The following is a 21,533-nucleotide window of genomic DNA, read 5'->3' as shown; positions in this document are numbered from 1 at the left end:
CCTTTCTTTGTTATAACTTTGAGATCCGTTCACTTATCTAAAATGTGTGATTCTCTGATTTTTAATATATTCAGAGAATTGTACAACCATCACCATAATAAATTTTAGTAGATATTTATCACCCCATGATGTGTTATTTTTTTTAAAGGGTGATCATCATGATTTTCATTTCATCACAGTTTTCTTTATTTTACAGGTTTGGCAGGATTCTTGAGGATCTTGATAGCCTAGGAGGTACTGATATTTTAATATTTTTGAATAGGGACTTATATCAATACATTGATGCCTATGGCTGGAAAAGGTCTTTTTATTCTTTAACTTGCACAGATGAAGATATTCTAAAAGAGCAGAAAAAGAATGGCATCTACTAATTCTGAATTGTCATAATTATTTAATTTAATTTACCAAAAAGTGGCAGAGTACAAGGAGTTGTTCTTCCCTGAATCATGTCAGAGTATGTTGATGACACGATGCACATCAGCCCCAAATATTTTCACATGTGTTTCCTACAAACAAGGACATTCTCCTTCATTAACTACAAGATAACCCTCAAAATCAAGAAATTAACACTGACATTTAGACAGTCTAATCCTCAGGCCCCATTCAGCTTTGGCCAGAGGTCCTTTATAGCAGGAGGATCCACTTCTGAATCATGTGTTGTGTGTAGTTGTTGTGTCACAGACAGTTTGTCAGTCTTTCCCTGACTTTCATGACCTTGATCCTCTTGAAGGTTATGCGCCAGTTCTTTTGTGGAATTTCTTTTAATTTGGTTTTGTTTGATGCTTCCCCAAGATTAGATATGGGACATGCATGTTCGACTGGAGTGATGTAGAAGGGATGCTGTGTTTCTGTTGCATCTTAGCAGGTAGAGCATAATTCTAATTTGTCCTATTCCTGTGATGTTATCTTTGATTCCTTGGTGAAGGTGGTGTCTGCCAGGTTTCTTTGCTGTAAAGTTACTCTTTTCCCCTTTTAAATTAATAAGTTCCTTGTTGGGACTTGTGAAAATCCCCTTCCTCTTCAGACTTTTATCAATTATTTTAAACTCAGTAGGGACTCAGGGATTCCTTTGTTACTGAATGGATTAGAATGTATTTCTATCATCTGTTTCGATGTTCAAATTGTCCCAGGACTGTTTCAGTCCCTTCATGCTGACTTCTATGGTTTTTTCTGTTTTTTTTTTTTTTTTTTATTTTTTTTATCTTTCTTGGATGTGTCCCCATCATTCTCTGAGAACTTCCTCACTTTTTGGCACAAGATCTTCTAGGCTCATTTCTACTTTTTGTGCTCCAGTCCTGGAATCAGCCAAATCTCTGAGGAGCCCTGGATCTTTTTAATGGAGAAACCAAGATCTGGGTGCTGGAGTGGTCATCGTTGCTGGGGTATCACTATTCCAATGCCCTTTTAGTATGTGAGCTGAGGAATATATGCACATACATGTTCATTTCCATTTATACCTGCCTGCCAATCTATCTCTTTCCTTCTTTCCATCTGTTTATATCTCTGTCTCTTGGAACCCTGGGTTCATACTGATAGTCCCAATTCTAATCTAGCCACAGGTTCATTCTTTATTCCTCCCTTTTCACATTTGTAATTCCCTTCTCCAGCTGGCTCCATTATCCAGAATATAATTACTTATTTGATCAGTTCCCCTGTGTGTAGCCAGTTTCATGTGACTGCCACCTCAAAATCCTCCTGGATGCTACCCTCACCTTGCTGGGGTGCTGCTCTGTACCAGGTGATCCTCTGCAGGTCACCGTCCTCATTGTGCTTGGGCTGCAGCTTGCTGGGCCATGGCTCTCATTGCCTCACTGTGTGTCCTCCTGACCCCACGTGGGCTTCAGCACTTGATTTGGGATTTGGGGCTGTGCTGCTTGCTCCTACTGAATGGCTTTTGGACTGAACTGTTGGGAAAGCATTTAAAGAAAGGCTCTGTTAATCTTTAAAATAGAGACGTAAATCCATTGTTGGTCTTACACCTAGCTACGTTTTTCTTGAAATTAATAAACTTGCTTAAAAATTCATAAGTTAGTTAATGTTAGTCACTCAGTTGTGTGACTCTATGCGACACTGTGGACAGTAGCCTGCCAGGCTCCTCTGTCCATGGAATTCTCCAGGCAAGAATACTAGAGTGGGTTGCTATTTCCTTTTCCAGGGGATCTTCTTGACCCAGGGATCAAACCCATGTCTCCTCTGTCTCCTGCATTGCAGGCGAGTTCTTTACCACTAGTGCCACCTGGGAAGCCCTAAAAATTCTTACTGGCTCTTAAAAAAAGATCTCTCTCTCTATCTCTCTCTCTCTCTCACACACACACACACACACACACTGACTTGACTTTGGTTTACTTAGGTGTCCCTAAATAAATGGGCTTCCCTGGTGGCTCAGATGATGAAGAATCTGCCTGCAGTGTCTGCCAGTGAAGGAGACACTGGTTTGATATCTGGGTTGGAGAATTCCATGGACAGAGGAATCTGGCGGGCTACAGTCCAGGGGGTCACAAAGAGTTGGACATGACTGAGTGACTAACACTTAGCTTAAATACACAAACTCCCCTGCCACTATGCTGTTTTTCTTCATCACCTCATGTAGATGGCTAGTCCCTTTCCCTTGTTCATTTGATACTGTTCCATCCCTTTCTTCAAGAAACTCGCCTTTTATCACATACACTTTCTCCCTCGTATCTCAGGCCTTTGCTCAACTTCACTTTTCCCTCAGTTTCTAAACATACTCAAGGCTCTTGAGTCTTACAATGAAAAATAGGTAAAATCCCCTTCCCTTATAGCACTCTGCAGTTTTCTTTCCCTCTCACTTGAGAGCTAACTCTGTGTTATGGCTTCTGCTCCTCTGTGTCATTGAGCTGATTATGCCAAGCAGTCTGTTGCTGCCTTACTGCGTGATCTCACAGGTGCTTCTTAGCATACATGACCCCTTTGCAGCTCCTGACAATGTCGAACTCAGCTGTGGGCATTGGCGATATCTCCTCCCACCTCTCAGGCTGCTACTTCCCAGTCTCCTTTGTAGCTTCCTCTTTCTCTGTTGATCCTTTAAATGTTGCTGATCTCCAGGGTGTTGTCTTCTGCCCCTTTTTGTTGTTGATAGATGCACTTTCTCTATAAATCTCGAATCCCAGTGCTTCAGTTGTTCTCAGTATTGTTGAGTTGTTCAGTCGTGTTTGACCCCATGGATACCAGGCTTCCCTGTCCTTCACCATCTTGCGGAGTTTGCTCAAACTCATGTCCATTGAGTCAGTGATGCCATCCAACCATCTCATCCTCTGTTGTCCCCTTCTCCTCCTATATTAGCTGTATTTATTTCACTAAAATGTACTTAAATAAAAACCAGTATAAAGAGGCACAAACATGAGAACAGGAAAAATTCACCATGAAAATATAAAAATTGCAGACCTGCTTGCATGTAGTAATAGTTCAAAATGGATTGCTAAATTTGACTGCTTTAAATTGAAAAACTCCCATATGACCAAAGATACTATTAACAATAACAACAAAAACCCTAGCACATGTCTGCAAGAAATAATAACCAAAAAGAAGAATGAAGAAAATAATAAACTATATAAAAGGGTTACTACAAATGTATAAGAAAAAGATAAAGAAGCCAACCAAAAATGGGGGCTTCCCTGGTGGCTCAGTGATAAGGAATCCACCTGCCAATGCAGGGGACACAGGTTTAATCCCTGGTCTAAGATGATCCCACATCCCACAGATCAACTAAGCCCGTGCACCATAACTGCTGAGCCCACGTGTCACAGTGACTGAAGCCCACTTGCCTGGAGCCTGTGCTCCACAAGAGAAGCTCTGTTGTCCTCTTCTCCTTCGGCCTTCAATCTTTCCCAGCCTCAGGTCTCTTTGCATCAGGTGGCCAAAGTACTGGAGCTTCAGTATCAGTCCTCCCAATGAATATTCAGGGTTGATTTCCTTTAGGATTAACTGGTTTGATCTTCTTGCTGTCCAAGGGACTCTCAAGAGTCTTCTCCAACACCATGGTTCAAAGCATCAGTTCTAGTATGGGACCTATATAAGGTACATTTCCTGGCCTGCTCTTGTGAGTTGCAGACCAGTTTGTCCTCCTGCCTTTTGGCCATCTTCATTTGGATCTGCCATGGACTTCCTGAATTCAGTGTGTTGAAAATAGTCCACTCTGCTCTCCCTGTGTATATCCTTTTTCTCAGTGAATGGTACATTGTCTTCACTCATGCAAGTTAGATACCTGAGTTAATTTAAGTCTTGTCAAACCTGCCTTCTTCTTAGCTCTTGGATCTTTTCTCTTGTCTTCATTTCCACTAATGTGCTGTAGGTCAGACACTTACAGTTTCCTTTCTGGGTACCATAAAGGTTTGTAAATGGAGTTTCTTGCCTTTCGCTCCTCATCCCCCTCCCAGTACATCCTTTAGCAGGTGCATGGGTGGAAGAGTTTATTGTTACTCAACAGATACTGAGCACAGACCCAGTCCTGAGGGTTGCTGATACAAATTTGAATGAATCATAGGGTAGGCAGGGATGCTATTGAAGAAGTACAGTACAATTTTAAATGAGTTGATATTTGTAAGGTACATAGAGTCATGTTTGGCACCTGTACATACTTGTTAAAATATGGGAAGCACACAGATCACCACAGGGTAGTGTAGGAGCCGAGGGTATTATGGGAAAGGAGGGAGAGCTCTAAGCCAAATAATAGCTTCATGATTCAGGAAGAGTCAAGAGGAAAACAGGTAGGTGAGTCCTTGTCTTTTATTTCTCTTTTTGAAGACGTTTGATGTTTTCAGACTCATGTGTTGGGGGCTTTTTCTGATTTAGGCACCATACCTTGGTTGAAGATAATAAGCCACCTGGTAGACCTGGGCTTTGGCCTTCAGTTTCCTCATCAGAGCTAAAATTCAACGGACAGTCAGATTAGAGGATTTCTAGATCTCATTAATGTATCAAAATCTTTGGTTCTAGGATATGACCACTAGTGGGATATGGGAAATTGGGTCTTCAAAACCAGATAAGACTGTTTATGAGTTTCAAGGCGTGGAATGTGAGTTTCAAGGAGTGGAATGTGAACATTAAAAAATAATTTTGCTTTTTCCTTTATTTGGTTCTCTTCTGTTTTCCTACAGTTCTTATTTGCTACATGCACAACAAAATTCATTCAGCTAAGATGTCTCCTCTATCGATAGTTACAGCCCTGGTGGACAAGATTGGTAAGTGATATTATTTTCTTGGCACACTTAGAATTTTTAGTAATTATAAAATATTGATATTAGAGGAAATATTTTCCTTTTATGGAGGAATTTTTATGTATATATATGTATATGCATATGAAAATGTCAGCTATGTGCCAACATGTTTTTTATAATTATCTTCGAGTGGAAGGGTTTTGCATGATTCTGGTTTCACTTTTTATATTCTTTGCATTGCCTTATTTTTCAGAAAGACATACACATGTCTTCAGTATGTCAAAAAGGAATCATATTTTTAGTTTTCAAGACAAAAAAGAAATATAATGAAATTTATGAAAATTTCCAATGAAATATGTCGATTTACAGCACAGAAAAGTTGGAGTATGGTTTGTGCTCAGGTTGATTTTCTGTTTTGTAGATATGTGTAAGAAGAATTTGAGCCCAGAACAGGACATCAAGTTCAGTGGCCATGTTAGTTGGGTTGGGAAGACATCCATGGAAGTGAAGATGCATATGTTCCAGGTGTGTCTGTGCCCAAAATCTGCCCCCTTTTTCTAATACAGCCAGCTAGCCTCAGTGAAAGAAAAGCTTACTTACCTATCTATCCATAGACAGGTGTATAGTTTTATAAGTTTTCCACTTATAGAAGAGCAATTCAAGTTCATGTCATACAGATGGTGTATTAGTATCCTCCTGGACAAAGACTGACAGATTATTTGGTGTTTATGCTTAGTGTTTATTATTTTCAAATCATACATAGCTCCATGTTAAGGTACTTGTTTCTGGTTTTACCCTAGAGAATTTCACAACAGTCTGAGTTCTGTTAAACATAAATGGAGTTGGTCACTGTTAGTTTCTTAGGGCTGCTGTAGCAAAGTACCACAAACCAGATGGCTTAAAACAACAGAAATTAATTGTTTTACAATTGCGAGGCTAGAAATCCAAAATTAAGGTCTCAGCAGGACCATGCTCCCTCTAAAACCTGTATAGGAGAAGCCTTCTTTGCTTCTTCCTAGCTTCTAATGGTTCGCTGGCTTTTTGGCATTCCTTGGCTTGTAGTTGTAACACTCATTATCTTCCTTCTTCATTACATAGCACTTTCTTCTTGTGTTTCTATGTCTCTTCTGTTCTTACAAGGGCATCAATAATACTGGATTAAGGGCCCACCTACTCCAGTGTGACCTCATCTTACCTGATTATATCTGCAACAACCCTATGTCTAAATACAGTCACCTTCACCTGTACTGAGGGTTGGGACATCAACATATCTTGTTGGGGGGCACAGTTCAACCCATAACAGTCATTTAGATGACTATAGCATCTAGGAACAGCCTCTCTGATGAGCACAAGTCAGAACATCTATTATAAGGTAATGAAGAAGGACTTCCCTGGTGGCCTAGTGGCTAAGACTCTGTGCTCCTCATGCAGGGGGCCTTGGTTTAGTCCCTTGTCAGGGACCTAGATCCTACATGCTGCAACTAAGAGTTTGAATGCTGCTAAGACTTGGCACAGCCAAATAAATTAAAACATTTTTTTTAAAGAGAGATGAAGAAATTTATCAAGAAAAAGTACCTCGAAGATAATAGTACAGAAATCAAATAATTCAGAATATGTTCAAGATTTCATTGTGAAACTTATCTAAGAACAACTTAGTTATATCAGGGTATTAGATGGATCTGTCATTCAGATACATTTTTCTTTTCTGTTATGAAATCATGAAGCATTTCACCTTTTGGAAAAAGTCTGGAGGTTGCTCTGCAGTAATTAAAATTATTTTGTCAAAATCAGTTCAGTTCAGTCGCTCAGTTGTGTCCGACTCCTTGCAACCTCATGGATTGCAGCACTGCAGGCTTCTCTGTCCATCACCAACTCCCGGAGTTCACTCAAACTCGTGTCCATCGAGTCAGTGATGCCATCCAGACATCTCATCCTCTGTCGTCCCCTTCTCCTCCCGCCTTCAGTCTTTCCCAGCATCAGGGTTTTTCCCAATCTCAGTTCTTTGAATCAGGTGGCCCAAGTATTGGAGTTTTAGCTTCAGCATCAGTCCTTCCAATGAATATTCAGGACTGATTTCCTTTAGAATGGACTGGTTGGATCTCCTTGCAGTCCAAGAGACTCTCAAGAGTCTTCTCCAACACCACAGTTCAAAAGCATCAATTCTTTGGTGCTCAGCTTTCTTTATAGTCCAACTCTCACATGCATACATGACTACTGGAAAAACATAGCTTTGACTAGATGGACCTTTGTTGGTAAAGTAATGTCTCTGCTTTTTAATATGCTGTCTAGGTTGGTCATAGCTTTTCTTCCAAGGAGTAAGTGTCTTTTAATTTCGTGGCTGCAGTCACCATCTGCAGTGATTTTGGAGCCCAAGAAAATAAAGTCTGTCAGTGTTTTCATTGTTTCCCCATCTATTTGCCATGAAGTGATGGGACCGGATGCCATGATCTTAGTTTTCTGAATGTTGAGGTTTAAGCCAACTTTTTCACTCTCCTCTTTCACTTTCATCAAGAGGCTCTTTAGTTCTTCTTCACTTTCTACCATAAGGGTGGTGTCATCTGCATATCTGAGGTGATTGATATTTCTCCCGGCAATCTTGATTCCAGCTTGTGCTTAATCCCGCCCAGCATTTCACATGATGTACTCTGCATTTAAGTTAAATAAACAAAATAGGTACTTTTAAAATGTGATACTGTATGTAAATATTGAATTTTTTAAACTCCCTTGTTGCTGCTTTTAAATAATAATAATTCTGCTTTTAAAACCAAACATGAAGTTGTTGGGGATGGTGCTATGATTTGTTCACTTCCTTTCTTAGCCCTAATGGTTGATTCACAGTGGCTTCCTGGCATAAGACCTGCTTTCTAAGGAATCTTGGGCAAATAGATTGAAAAAGAGTTAAAGGAATTATTTGGAAGCGAGCCAGTGAAAAATCAGTGCCAGAAATACACTTTTGTTTTAAATTTGCATTTCTCATTGGCCATTTTGATGAATAACTCATGGCTTAAGTGATCTTTTATTCCAGAGAGGGAGTTTGGCAATAGATACCCTGCCTCTGGTTTGGCTAAAATGTAGGGTTCAGATCCCAGCTCTTGGACTTCCCTTGCAGTTCAGTGGCTAAGACTTCACACTTCCACTGCAAGGGGCAGGGGTTTGATCCCCGGTTGGGGGACTAGGATCCCACATGCCACATGGTGTGAGCAAAAAAAAAAAAATCCTAATTCTGCTGTTTGTTAGCCATGTGACTGTGGGCAGATTTCTTGCCCTCTCTGAGATGCTGTTTTGTTAGCCACAGTAGCCACTAATCAAATGTTGCCAATTATGTTAATTTATCATCATTGCTGTGGAGATGGTTCCAGATCTCTTCTAGGCTTGACCTTCAGACCTGCCTTTTGGGGTTCCCATAGATCTCTCTCCCATGTGTACTCTTGCTGTCTCCCAAGTCCAGTGTGTTCCAGACTGTGTCAGCTTCCTTTCCAATCCTGACTCTCCTTCACTTTCCCCTTTCCCACCCTCCTGTTTCTCCCAGCTCCAAACCTTTGTGAAAGCTTTAATTTTTCCCTGTCCCGTGCAGCCTTTTGCCAAGTCTTGCAGATTCATCACCCACTGTTGCTCACCAGAGTCCTCGCTTCCCCTTCCCCCTGGCCTCTGAGTTTCATTCAAGCCCTCTCTGCCTCTTGTGTGAGCATCTTAGTTGTCTTTTAATTATTCTGCCTGTCTTTAGTCTCTTCTATCTTAATTTTACACATATCTATGAGATAGATCTTCCACAACCGATCTTGAGTCATATCACTTCCCTTCTCAGAACCCTTCAATGGCCATTATCTGTGGTTCAAAGTCTAAATTCCTTTGACTAGTTAGGATCTAAAGTGTTAGTTGCTCAGTTGTGTCCGACTCTTTGCGACCCCCACAGACTGCAGCCCACCAGGCTCCTCTGTCCATGGAATTCTGCAGGCAAGAATACTGGAGTGGGCTGCCATTTCCTTTTCCAGGGGATCTTCCTGACCCAGGGATCGAACCCGGGTCTCCTGCAGACTGATTCTTTACCATCTGAGACACCAGTTATGATCTAGGATGCTCCATAAACAGCACCAACCTACCTGGTGGCTGGTTCACACACCTTCTTAGAGCACACCACTGGAGACCTTGAGCATCCTAAGAGTAGAGTTGTTTGTTTTGCACCCACAATGCTTAGCACTAGTGCATGTTAATTACAATAAACTGGAACATTACACAGTAGGTGAGTAGATGAGTATCCTGTTGTACATTTTCCTTTTGCTGGGATTTCTTGGGCAGTGGCTCCCCATATTCCCATTCCACCTGTGCTTCCGGGTCACTTCATGCTCCAGTCTGTCCCTGATCCTTTCAGCTCATAGTACCTGTTCCTTCCCCACATCCATCTCTTCTGGCTCCTGCTATCCTCTGCTCTGCAGAGCTCTGTATGCATGTGTTTTTTCTGTTTGACTATGTGCGCATCCCCAAGGAGATCTGGGAGTGAGTCATCTGGCCCACTTCCTGATGGCCAACATTTAACACTGGCTTTGCAGTGATTTATGGGGTGTGCCATGTGTGCTCGGTATACAGCAGTGAGCAAAACAGAGAAAGTTCCATTCTCTTGGAGTTCACACTCTAGTAGTGCTCAACAGTCAGTTCATTCATTGACAATCATTGATCGGGTATCTGCTGTCTGCCAGTCTTTGTGCCAGTTGCTGGAATACCAATGTGAATAAAAATGGTCTTTGTCCTCAAGGAGTTCTCGGTGCAGTAGGAAGACAGACACGTAAGTAAATCATTATGGTATAGTCAATTAAGTGGGCTTCCCTGATGGCTCAGTGGTAAGGAATCCACCTGCAATGCAGGAGACACGGGAGACGTGGGTTCGATCCCTGGGTCAGGAAGATCCCCCAGACAAATGCACTCCAGTGTTCTTGCCTGAAAAATCCCACGGATAGAGGAGCCTGGTGAGCTATAGTCCAAAGGGTCACAAAGATCGGACTGAGCGACTAAGCACAAATTAAGTACTGTGCACTATTTCTCAACAGGGACACTATTAGCATTGTACGTGGGAGAATTCTTTGTTCTGCAGGACCTTCCCCTGTGTTGTGAAGTGTTACCTGCGCTGCACTAGTAATGTCCCTCAGCTCATGCGACCATCACCAGCCCTGCACGTTTCTAGATGCCCCTAGGGGGTGATATCTTCCTAGCTTATGTTGAGAACCACTGTCAGAAGAGGCCTTTGTTTCCCCTTAGGTGGCAAAAAAAAAGGGAGGGAATGATCAACTCTGCCTGGGGAGTAGGGCTGGGACCAGGGATGGGGAGGAGTATCTTGAGGAATGCCGCCCTGAGGAAGGCATCAGGCAAAGATGTGGAGGGGAGGTGCTCAGGTGACAAAATGGGACATTCCAGGACCTCCAAGTTGTTAGCTGTGGCTAAAGAAAAAGGTGCAGGCATGAGGGGAATGTTCAGTGAACAACCAGAAAAAAATCTGGGCTCCGTGGCAGAAGCTTTCCAGCAGGCTTAGACCAGATGCTGGGAGAAAGGAGGAACTCTTGGAAGGTTTGAACAGGACAGGGACATAGTAAGATGGGGGAGACTCTTCCCAGAGTTGAAGGGGAGGGCTCATAAGGGGTTGAACGGATATTGGTCATGAGGACTAGTGATGAGGTTTGTTGAGGATGGAAACAACTATAACCCCAGGTTACAATAGGACTTGAGGATAGAACTTTCCTGGAAGTACAGACTCCTAGGGGGCAAAAAAATACCTTAAAATCTTGATGGACTCTTCATTGTACATATTTAGCTTAATCCATAGAATTGTCACCCATCTTATCCATTCTTGGAAGCCCCTGTGCTGGGCTAAGGAAACAGGCACATCCTAGTAGTTGGCACACTCAAGTTGCCAGAAAATTTGAATGTCTGGGTGAGCGATGGGAGGTCTGCCTGGCTGTGTGTGCCTTTGGGAGGACAGCTAGGCCTGAAGAAAGCCAGCCTTCTGCAAGATGGTTACACTTAAGTGATGGTGATGCATAAGGTCCCTCTGTGACCCTTGCCCTGGGTCCCAGTCATGCAGCTCCAAGGGATAGTTTGTGCCCATCCCAGCCCTTCTCTCACTCTGTGTACTGTTTGGGTTTTGGAGGTGTCTCCATTCTCTGCTAGACCACAGATTCCTTGATCTTGCTGCCACTCCCCGCCACCTGCCAGAGCCTAGTCATGTTTCTGGGATCTCAGCAGATGGCAATTAATGAATGCACTCATCCTCTTTTGCTCATTTCAGCCTTTCCTGAAGGCTCCGGTATCTGTTAAGATTGTACTAGGTCTTCCCACTAAACGCATTTCTTACAGCTGCATTTTCTTTTCTTTGTTCTCTAGTTACATGACAATGACTTTTCTCCTGTTTTGGATGCGACATTTGTAATGGTGGCTCGTGATTCTGAAAATAAAGGGTAATTGCTGTTTTTTTCCCTATTTCTTTCTTATTTTTTCCTGTTCTTTGAAAAATATAAAATATATATTTTTCAAATATCTGGAGATATCTGAAAACTGGAGAGAAAACTTTAATAAATTTCTAGATTTATTAGATATAATTAATTAAATTTCTAGATTTATTCTAGATCTAATAAATTTCACTCAGTTTTGTCTGACTCTTTGCAACCCCATGGACTGTAGCCTGCTAGGCTACTCTGTCCATGGGATTCTCCAGGCAAGAATACTGGAGTGGATTGCCATTCCCTTCTCCAGAAGATCTGGACCCAGGGATTGAACATGGGGCTCCTGCATTGCAGTAAGAGTCTTTACCATCTGAGCTACAGGGAAGTCCTTAAATATATTTTTAAAATATCTGGAGATATGTGAAAACTGGAGAGAAGACTTTAATAAATTTCTAGATACCATCACCCAGACTTAAGAGTTTTGATATTTTGCCATATTTGCTTCTTTTTTAAAGGTATATTATTTTCTGTATCATATTTTAAAGCAATTCCAGATGTAATGACATTTCACCTCTAAAGACCTTAGCGTAGGCATTGCTTTAAAAATGAGGATATTTTCTTAAATAACTACATTACCACTAGCACACCTAACAAATAATAGTAAGTACTTAATGTATTCTAATAGTTCATATTCACTTTTCCCCAATTAGCTTTTTAATGATTTATTTAAATCAGGATCCAAACAAGGTCCACTTACTGCATTTGATTTTTATGTCTCTTAAGTCTGCTTTTTTTGTTTGCAACTTTATTGAGATATAATTCACATATCATGCAATTCATTGATTGAAAGTGTACAGTTTAATGGCTTTTAGTATATTCATAAAACTGCAATCTCTTCAGCCTGTGTTAATCTGGAATGGTTGTGTGCACCCACCTGTCCTTTACCCCTTCTCATGAAGTGGGCAAAAGCCCAGATTCATTGTTCTATACAGTGTCTCACTTTCTGGATTTGTCTCACTGCTTCTTCATGGTATTTTTTTTTTTAACTTGTTTCACTGTCCTATTTTCTGTAAATTGAAGTTAGATCTAAAAGCTTAGTTAGATTTGAATTCAGTGTATTTGGTGAGAGCACTTCCTAGGTGATGCTGTCTCTATATTGTATTATGTCAGATTTTCCCACTCATAGTAAAGGTAGGATTAGTGTGTGGGTTCAAGTAGCAACAGACTGATCTTTCCATTATGCACTTCAGTTTATCCTCTTATGATCAACAATAATCCTCAGGTGTAGTACAGTACAAGATGTATCCCATGTACATCTTACAAATAGCTAGTTTCCCATCAGTCTTCCTTCAGTGCTTTTAATCTCCTTTGCTGATTAGCAGTTTAATCATTTTCATTAGAGGATATAAAATGATTCTCAAATTCTGACATTCTTTCTGTATTTGTTAGCCAGAGATCTGTAAAGAAGAGTTTTTCTTTACCAGCTAGGGCAGTTTGGTTTGTCAAGGAAGATGAGGATCAATGTTTCATTCTTTGCTTTATTTACACATTTACTAGCTAGTGATGACAGTTTTTCTGCCTTTTTTGCTTTTTAAGAAAGTATCACTGTGAGTTCATGGATTTTAATATAGTAAATGTGTTTCAGTAAATTGCAGCCATTGTTCTTCCTGTTCCTTGGAATGAACATCTTTGGTCAGTGGGAACTCCTTTAAGCTGCCTCCTGTGATGAGCTATTTTTACATTTCCTAGTTTTTGATAACTTTCTGCTCTCTGGTACAATGAGATACCTTGAATTTATCCTATACATTTCCTACCCCAGGCCTGGTATCAGCTATTTCTCCAAGGAGTCCTCAGATTCCTTTTAATGGGAAACTGGTAGTTAGACACCAAAATCTGGGCACCAGAACTATATGTTTTTATTAGTTTGTCATTGTTTCTAGGCTTTTTCAGTGGACAGAGCTTGAATGTGTGTTAAAAAGAAAACAAAAAACCTCATAAATTTATACTGTCATTTCCAAGTCAAGTTTAGCTATACATACTTTAAAGCTTTATGCCTTATCTTTTCTTTCTTACATTGAATTCTTGGTTCCTAATGCCAGTTATACCCAAGACATTCAAACTGGGACTGCTAAGTCGCTTCAGTCGTGTCCGACTCTGTGCGACCCCATAGACGGCAGCCCACCAGGCTCCCCCATCCCTGGGATTCTCCAGGCAAGAACACTGGAGTGGGTTGCCATTTCCTTCTCCAATGCATGAAAGTGAAAAGTGAAAGTGAAGTCGCTAAGTCGTGTCCGACTCTTCGCGACCCCCATGGACTGCAGCCTACCAGGCTCCTCCATCCATGGGATTTTATAGGCAAGAGTACTGGAGTGGGGTGCCATTGCCTTCTCCGATTCTTCTTCTCAAACTGGGAAAAACTATTTAATTATGTGTGTGGGAGTGGGGTAGGAGGGAACGTTACAGGGTTGCTATTGTACAGGATGGAGTCTGGAGGCCTATGAGAAGTCTGATTTCAAAAATTTGAGTTAGGAGTCTTCAATGAGAAATCTCTTTTGCTGCATGGAAAACTGACTTGGAGACCCAAGTTAAGAGCAAAAAAATCCCTTGGTGACTCTTATCTGAGTGAAATATCCACCTGTCTTCTCTATCTCCTCCAGCCACTTCCAGCTGACCTGCTGCTCCTAGTGGCTGACCTGGGGCTCCTTTTCCAGCACTGAAGGCATTACTTAAAGTTTCTCACCCAGCTGATGCATTCTAATTTTCCAAGCTGCTATTTCAGTACTTTTGTTTCCATTTTTGTTTCATCCAACCTTTGGATTCTACCATAGTGAAGGATTATCCCTTTTCTCCATGTTTTAGTTTGAAAAATTTGACACCTACAGGAATGTAGAAAGAATAATGCAATGAGCACCCATATACCCTTCACCTAAGCTCTCAAATTAAGATTTTACCACTTTTACCTTACTCTTGCCCTTTCTCAGTAAATACAAATATGTACACTTTTCCTCATGTAATTGTTTCAAAGTAAGGTTGAGACTACTTTACCCATAAATAATTCAACATGTATCTCCTAAGAATAAGGCGATTCGCCTATATAACGTCAGCAACTTTATTATATCCAAGAAATTTAACAGTTATACAATTATTGTTTCTAATATTTGATCCATATTCAAACCATGCCAGTTGTCCCTAAAATATTCTTTATAACCTTTTCTCTTGAGTCAGGGTCTGATTAAGGACCATGTGTTGTATGCTGTTGGGGCTTCCCTGATGGTTCAGATGGTAAAGAATCTGTCTGCAATGTGGGAGACCTGGGTTTGATCCCTGGGTTGTAAAGATCCCCTGGAGGAGGGTATGGCAACCCAAGCCAGTATTCGTGCCTGGAGAATCCCCATGGACAGAGAGGCCTGATGGGCTACAGTCCATGGGGTCACAAAGAGTCAGACACAACTGAGCGACTAAGCACACATGATATGTTGTTATCATGTTTCTTTAAATAATTCCCCTTAAAATAATCCCACTCACACTTTCTGTCTTTTAAGACATTGACTTTTTAAACTTTTTACTGAAGTATAGTTGATGTACAATACTGTGTTAGTTTCAGGTATACAGCAAAATGATTCAGTTATGTATCTCTCTCTATATATAGATACACTTTTTCAGATTCTTTCCCCATATAATTATTATGAAATATTGACTATAATTCCTTGTATTATACAGTAGGTCCTTGCTGTTTATCTATTTTACATATAGTGATGTGTATATGTAAATCCCAAACTCCAATTTATCTCCCCCTTTCCCCTTTGGTAACCATAAGTTTGTGTTCTGTTTGTGAGTCTATTGGTCTTGTAAATAAGTTTATTTGTATCATTTTTTTTAGATTCCACATATAAGGGATATCATATGATACTTGTCTTTGGCTTATTTCACTTAGTATGATAATCTCTGGGTCTCTCCATGTTGCTTCAGATGGCATTATTTCATTCTTTTTTATGGCTAAATAATATTTCATTCTATTGTTTTCCTCTATTTCTTTGCACATTGTCTTTATCCACTCCTCTGTTGATGGATACTTAGGTTGCTTCCATGTCTTGATTATTGTAAATAGTGCTGCAGTGAACATTGCGGTGAATGTATCTTTTTGGATTATGATTTTCTTTAGGTATATGCCCAGGAGTGGGATCATTGGATCATATGGTAGCTCTGTTTTTAGTTTTTTAAGGAACATCCATACTGTTTTCCATAGTGGTTGCACCAGTTTACCTTCCTACCAACAGTGTAGGAGGGTTCCCTTTTCTCCACACCCTTTCCAGCATTTACTATTTGTAGACTTTTTGATGATGTCCGTTCTGACCTGTGTGAGGTGATGACTTCATTGTAGTTTTGATTTGCATTTCTCTAATAATTAGCAATGTTGAACATCTTTTCATGTGCCTTTTGGCCATCTGTGTGTCTTCTTTGGAGAAATGTTTATTTATATCTTCTGTCCATGTTTTGTTGGATTGTTTGTTTTGATATTGAGCTGTATGAGCTGTTTGTATATTTTGGAGATTAATCCTTTGTCATTTGTATCATTTGCAAATATCTTCTCCCAGTATGTAGGTTGTCTTTTCATTTTGTTTATGGTTTCCTTTGTTGTGTGAAAGCTTTTAAATTTGATTCAGTTCAGTTCAGTTCAGTTGCTTAGTAGTGTCTGACTCCTTGTGACACCATGAACTGCAGCACGCCAGGCCTCCCTGTCCATCACCAACTCCTGGAGTTTACCCAAACTCATGTCCATCGAGTTGGTGATGCCATCTAACCATCTCATCCTCTGTCGTCCCCTTCTCCTCCTGCCTTCAATTTTTCCCAACATCAGGGTCTTTTCAAATGAGTCAGCTCTTCACATCAGGTGGCCAAAATATTGGCGTTTCAGAAAGCTTCAACATTAGTCCTTCCAGTGAACACCCAGGACTGATTTCCTTTAGGTTGGACTGGTTGGATCTCCTTGCAGTCCAAGGGACTCTCAAGAATCTTCTTCAACACCACACTTGAAAAGCATCAATTCTTCGGCACTCAGCTTTCTTTATAGTCCAACTCTCACATCCATACATGACTACTGGAAAAACCATAGTCTCGACTAGATGGACCTTTGTTGACAAAATAATGTCTCTGCTTTTTAATATGCTGTCTAGGTTGGTCATAACTTTCCTTCCAAGGAGTAAGTGTTTTTTAATTTCATGGCTGCAATCACCATCTGCAATGATTTTGGAGCCCGAAAAAATAAAGTCAGCCACTGTTTCCACTGTTTCCCCATCTATTTGCCATGAAGTGATGGGACCAGATGCCATGATCTTAGTTTTCTGAATGTTGAGTTTTAAGCCAACTTTTTCACTCTCCTCTTTCACTTTCATCAAGAGGCTCTTTAGTTCTTCTTCTCTTTCTGCCATAAGGGTGGTTAGGTCCCATTTGTTTCTTTTTTTGTTTGTTTTTATTTCCATTACTCTAGGAGACAGATCCAAAAAGATATTGCTGCTATTTATGTCAAAGAGTATCTTGCCTATATTTTCCTCTAGGAATTCTGTAGTACTTCGCCTTACATTTAGGTCTTTAATCCATTTTGAGTTTATTTTTATGTATGGTATTAGAGAATGTTCTAATTTCATTTTTTACATGTAGCTGTCCAGTTTTCCCAGCACCACTTATTGAAGAGACTGTGTTTTCTCCATGGAGGATATATTCTTGCCTCCTTTATGGTAGATTAATTAACCATAAGTGTGTGGGTTTATTTCTGGGCTTTGTATACTGATCCACTGATCTATATGTCTGTTTTTGTGCCTCTACCATATGGTTTTGATTACTGTAGCTTTGTAGTATGGTCTGAAGTTAAGGAGCCTGATTCCTCCAGCTCCGTTTTTCTTTCTCAGAATTGCTGTGGTTAGTCAGAGTCTTTTGTGTTTGCATACAAGTTTAAAATATTTTTGTTCTGATTCTGTGAAAAATGCCATGGTAATTTGATAGGGATTGAATTGAATATGTTGATTGCCTTGAAAAGACATTAACATTTTTGAAGAGTCCAGGCCAGTTGTCTTACAGAATTTTTACAACCTGTTTTTGGCTATTTCCTCATAATTAGAGTCAGGTGAAACATTTTGACAAGTGGCCATATCCTTTTTTACAATATGAACTTTCTAGTGTGCAGATAAGTCTGTCCAGAAGGCTCCCCTGATTGTTCCAGAGCTCTTATGTGAAGCTGTCAGTAGCATTACCTAAAATGAAAATCTTCACTTTTTTTTTTAGGTAACGGCATGTCTTAAATTTTTTTTCTTTTTTCTCTTTAGGCCGGCCTTTGTAAATCCACTCATTCTTGAAAGCCCAGAGGAAGAAGAGCTCTTTCAACAGGGAGAATGTATATTAATTTGTTCATAATAAGATATAATTTAAAAAACATATTAACTCTGTTGCAGAGGAAATTAAGAGTATGTATGGACTCCTCATACCAGTCAAGTGTCCAAAGAGTCCATTCTTTGAACAATTTTATTGATCATACAATATTAAGTAATTTGTTTTCTCACTTTTGATGAAATGTGAGTTGTCTCTTCATGAAATAACTGCTGGTTGGGGCTGTAGGTCAAGGTGATTATAAGTGATCTCACACTGAGTTGATATGATTTCTATCTGAAAGCAAAAAAAATCACTGGAAGTTTTATGTAGCCTCAGCAGCCTTCTCTGGGATAAATGTACAGTTTCCAGTGGGCTTTTCAAAATTTGGAAATACTGTGTTTATAGGGTCCTAGGCAGCCCTGGACAGGAACCTTGTGCTGTAGTGTGGCCCTTCTGATCATAACTTTTATTGTCCCCTGTTGCAGTGAACAAGGGGAGAAGGGTCACCTTCAGCTCCACGTCATTACTGAAAATGGCCCCCACTGCCGAGGAGAGGACAACCATACATGAGATGTTTCTTAACACGCTGGATCCAAAGTAAGTTAGGATGGTGAGATTCTGGGTTGGGAAAGTAGGCCTTTTCCAGAGCTACACTTGCTCGAACATATTGGGTGGTGTTTGGAAATATTTTACTTTTCTGCAGCAGAACCATGGCATTGACAGGGTTTCCTCAATCTCCATTTGCACAGGACTATAAGTTTTCGAAGTCGAGTTTTGCCTGCTAATGCAGTGTGGATGGAGAATTCAAAACTCAAGAGCTTGGATATTTGCCACCCTCAGGTATTGGAACTTAGTGAAGAATCTTCTGAACAGGATAACTAGGACTCATGACACTCATCTAAGATTTGACCCGCTTTTCAAGACTATCCTCTGTTCTATGGCATTGTTAATTCCTTATTCTGTAGATTTGGATAGTCACAAGCTTGTATTTATTAATATTTATCTTATGTCCTATAGGAGCGGAACATTTTCAATCGAATCTTTGGTGGTTTCCTTATGAGGAAAGCATATGAACTTGGATGGGCTACTGCTTGTAACTTTGGGTGAGTTAAATTTAAGGTAGTCTTAACTCCTGAGAAGCCATTTATACTACCACACTCAGGGAAACATTTTGGACCAGTCTAAATGGGTTTGGTAATATACGGTGTTTTTAAATAAATGCTACACTGGTTCCAGATGGGTTTGTTTTTTATTTAAAAATTTTTATTGGAATGTAATTGCTTTACAATGTTGCATTGATTTCTGCTGTACAATGACATGAATTAGCTATAAGTGTACATATATCCCCTCCCTCTTAAGCCTCCCACTCCACTCCCCTTCTCCCCATCTGGGTCATCACAGAGCACCAAGCTGAGCTCCTTGTGTTATAAGCAGTTTCTTACTAGCTATTATTTTACATGTGGTAATATATATATGGGTGTGTATATATATATCGGAGAAGGCAATGGCACCCCACTCCAGTACTCTTGCATGGAAAATCCCATGGATGGAGAAGCCTGGTGGGCTGCAGTCCATGGGGTTGCGAAGAATCAGACATGACTGAGCGTCTTCACTTTCACTTTTCACTTTCCTGCATTGGAGAAGGAAATGGCAACCCACTCTAGTGTTCTTGCCTGGAGAATCCCAGGGACGGGGGAGCCTGGTGGGCTGCCGTCTATGGGGTCGCACAGAGTCGGACACGACTGAAGTGACTTAGCAGCAGCAGCAGCAGTATATATATGTCAGTGCTGCTCTTCCAATTTGTCCCACCCTCTCCTTCCCCCGATGTTCATTTTAGAAAGCTCTTGCTCTGATGCTGTCAGTCAGTACATTAAAGACCTGCTGAGAAAAAGGGGTGATGACACGCAGCAGGGAAAAGGTGATTTTGGCACTGATCTGATCACAGTGACATCTCTTACCATTCCTTACTGGTGTGATTCTTTCCTCCTCCTCTAGGTTTATTCTTTGATCTTTTCAAGTTTGCTTTAGAGGATTATTAGGGGAAAACTAGAGATCATCTGAATTTTGCAGTTGACCCCAAGTATTGTCTTTCCCCAATAGTGGTTCCCGACCGTTTATAGTTGCTGTGGATGATATCATGTTTCAGAAACCTGTTGAGGTGGGATCATTGCTGTTTCTTTCTGCACAGGTAGGTGTGTGATGAGACAGGGAAATATACTCTTATTATTTGGGCTTAAAAGAGAGGCTTTTGTGTTCTAAAGCCACCATTTGTCTTATGACTGCTTTCTTCCCTCTTCCTGATGTAACTGACTAACTGTCATGTCCCTAATCACTTAGGTCTGCTTTACTCAGGGGAATTACATTCAAGTCAGAGTTCACAGTGAGGTGGCCTCTCTTCAGGATAAAGAGCATATGACCACCAATGTCTTTCATTTCACGTTCATGTCGGAAAAGGAAGTGCCCTTGGTTTTCCCCAGAACATATGGAGGTAAGTGACAATGACTGCTTGTCCCTAACAAGGGGAACTTTCAAAGATAGTTTTCTCCTTTTAGGTTGTTGTAAGAAGTACTCTGATGCCCATCTGCCCGAGTGCATGTCTTTAAGGGATTGTGCTTTTGAGATTCTGCAGCCCCGAAGGTCAGGGTGCCTCATGGCCCTCAGGTGGCCATTGCTGTTCTGCCTGCCTGGGCATTGTCTGAAGGGCCGGTGCCAGTGCAAGCAGCCACTGGTGGTTAGGACTGGTCCTGCCAAAGGGCTAGAGTTGAGGCCTACTCCCTGGGGTATGCGGCCCATTCTCTGGCCCAGCATTGCATGCCTGGTGTCAAGTTTGCATTCCCATTGCTGTCCCAGTGTTCCCAGGTGGTCTTGTGTTTGTACAATAATTTTCTTAGGTTTCTCCAGGGCTCTTTCTCTCTTGTGTTCCAGAGTCCATGTTGTATTTAGATGGGCAGCGGCATTTCAAATCTATGGGTGCACCAGTGACCTTGAAAAGGAACTATGTGGTCGAGCCCTAGGAAGACTGCTCTTGTTGAAGCCCAGCACCCCGCAGTGACACAGATTCGGATGAAGGCCTGAGCAAGTGTATCGGTTTTAGTGTTTATTCTCATCTTCCATGGAGATGAAGGATATATTCAGCTTTTAGGATGGTCAGAAAAGAGGAATGAGAAATGGCTGGGTGGGGCAGAGGGAGAAAGAATTATTGAATAATAAATACTTTTAAGAATTTAAATTGTGAAGCTACCATGTTGCCTCCTGTCTGTTCAGGAAATGAGGGCAGAATGCCTTTTTATGTGGCTGGACGCACACTTTTTTTACACATATTGCAGCTGTCAGTTGACATGGTTTCCTGCCCAGGCATTTGGAGGGCATTTGTTAAACCTGACCTGTACTGCAGTTCCCCTATGTTGTTTAAATCCTATCTACCCTATGTGATTCCTTTGTAATTTTACCTCTTTATATTTCCCAGCTTTTGTTGTTAGCAGAGGACAGATGAAAAGTTGAAGTGAAGGGATTCAACAAAAGACACAGCATTTGTAAGAATCTGTGGGACACTTTAGATCAGAAA

The 21,533-nt window shown here is 40.8% G+C and overlaps 1 protein-coding gene across 1 annotated transcript in view; it reads left to right on the top strand.

Annotated features, from left to right (window-relative positions):
- ACOT9 (acyl-CoA thioesterase 9) overlaps nt 1-21,197 on the top strand; it is a 30,130-nt gene extending 8,933 nt beyond the window's left edge. Inside the window, exons 5-15 of the mRNA XM_006072185.4 lie at nt 197-234; nt 5,118-5,201; nt 5,599-5,702; nt 11,547-11,620; nt 17,926-17,993; nt 18,454-18,565; nt 18,718-18,808; nt 18,986-19,071; nt 20,069-20,156; nt 20,306-20,456; nt 20,894-21,197. Coding sequence (XP_006072247.3) covers nt 197-234; nt 5,118-5,201; nt 5,599-5,702; nt 11,547-11,620; nt 17,926-17,993; nt 18,454-18,565; nt 18,718-18,808; nt 18,986-19,071; nt 20,069-20,156; nt 20,306-20,456; nt 20,894-20,982 — 985 coding nt within the window. The 3' untranslated portion in view covers nt 20,983-21,197. The remainder of the gene's footprint in view (nt 1-196; nt 235-5,117; nt 5,202-5,598; nt 5,703-11,546; nt 11,621-17,925; nt 17,994-18,453; nt 18,566-18,717; nt 18,809-18,985; nt 19,072-20,068; nt 20,157-20,305; nt 20,457-20,893) is intronic.
- Nucleotides 21,198-21,533: the final 336 nt, after the last annotated feature.

This window comes from Bubalus bubalis, chromosome X, assembly GCF_019923935.1.
Source record: "Bubalus bubalis isolate 160015118507 breed Murrah chromosome X, NDDB_SH_1, whole genome shotgun sequence".
NCBI lineage: Eukaryota > Metazoa > Chordata > Mammalia > Artiodactyla > Bovidae > Bubalus > Bubalus bubalis.
The sequence above is the reverse complement of the archived record's forward strand: the minus strand, read 5'-3'. Positions and strand labels throughout refer to the sequence as shown.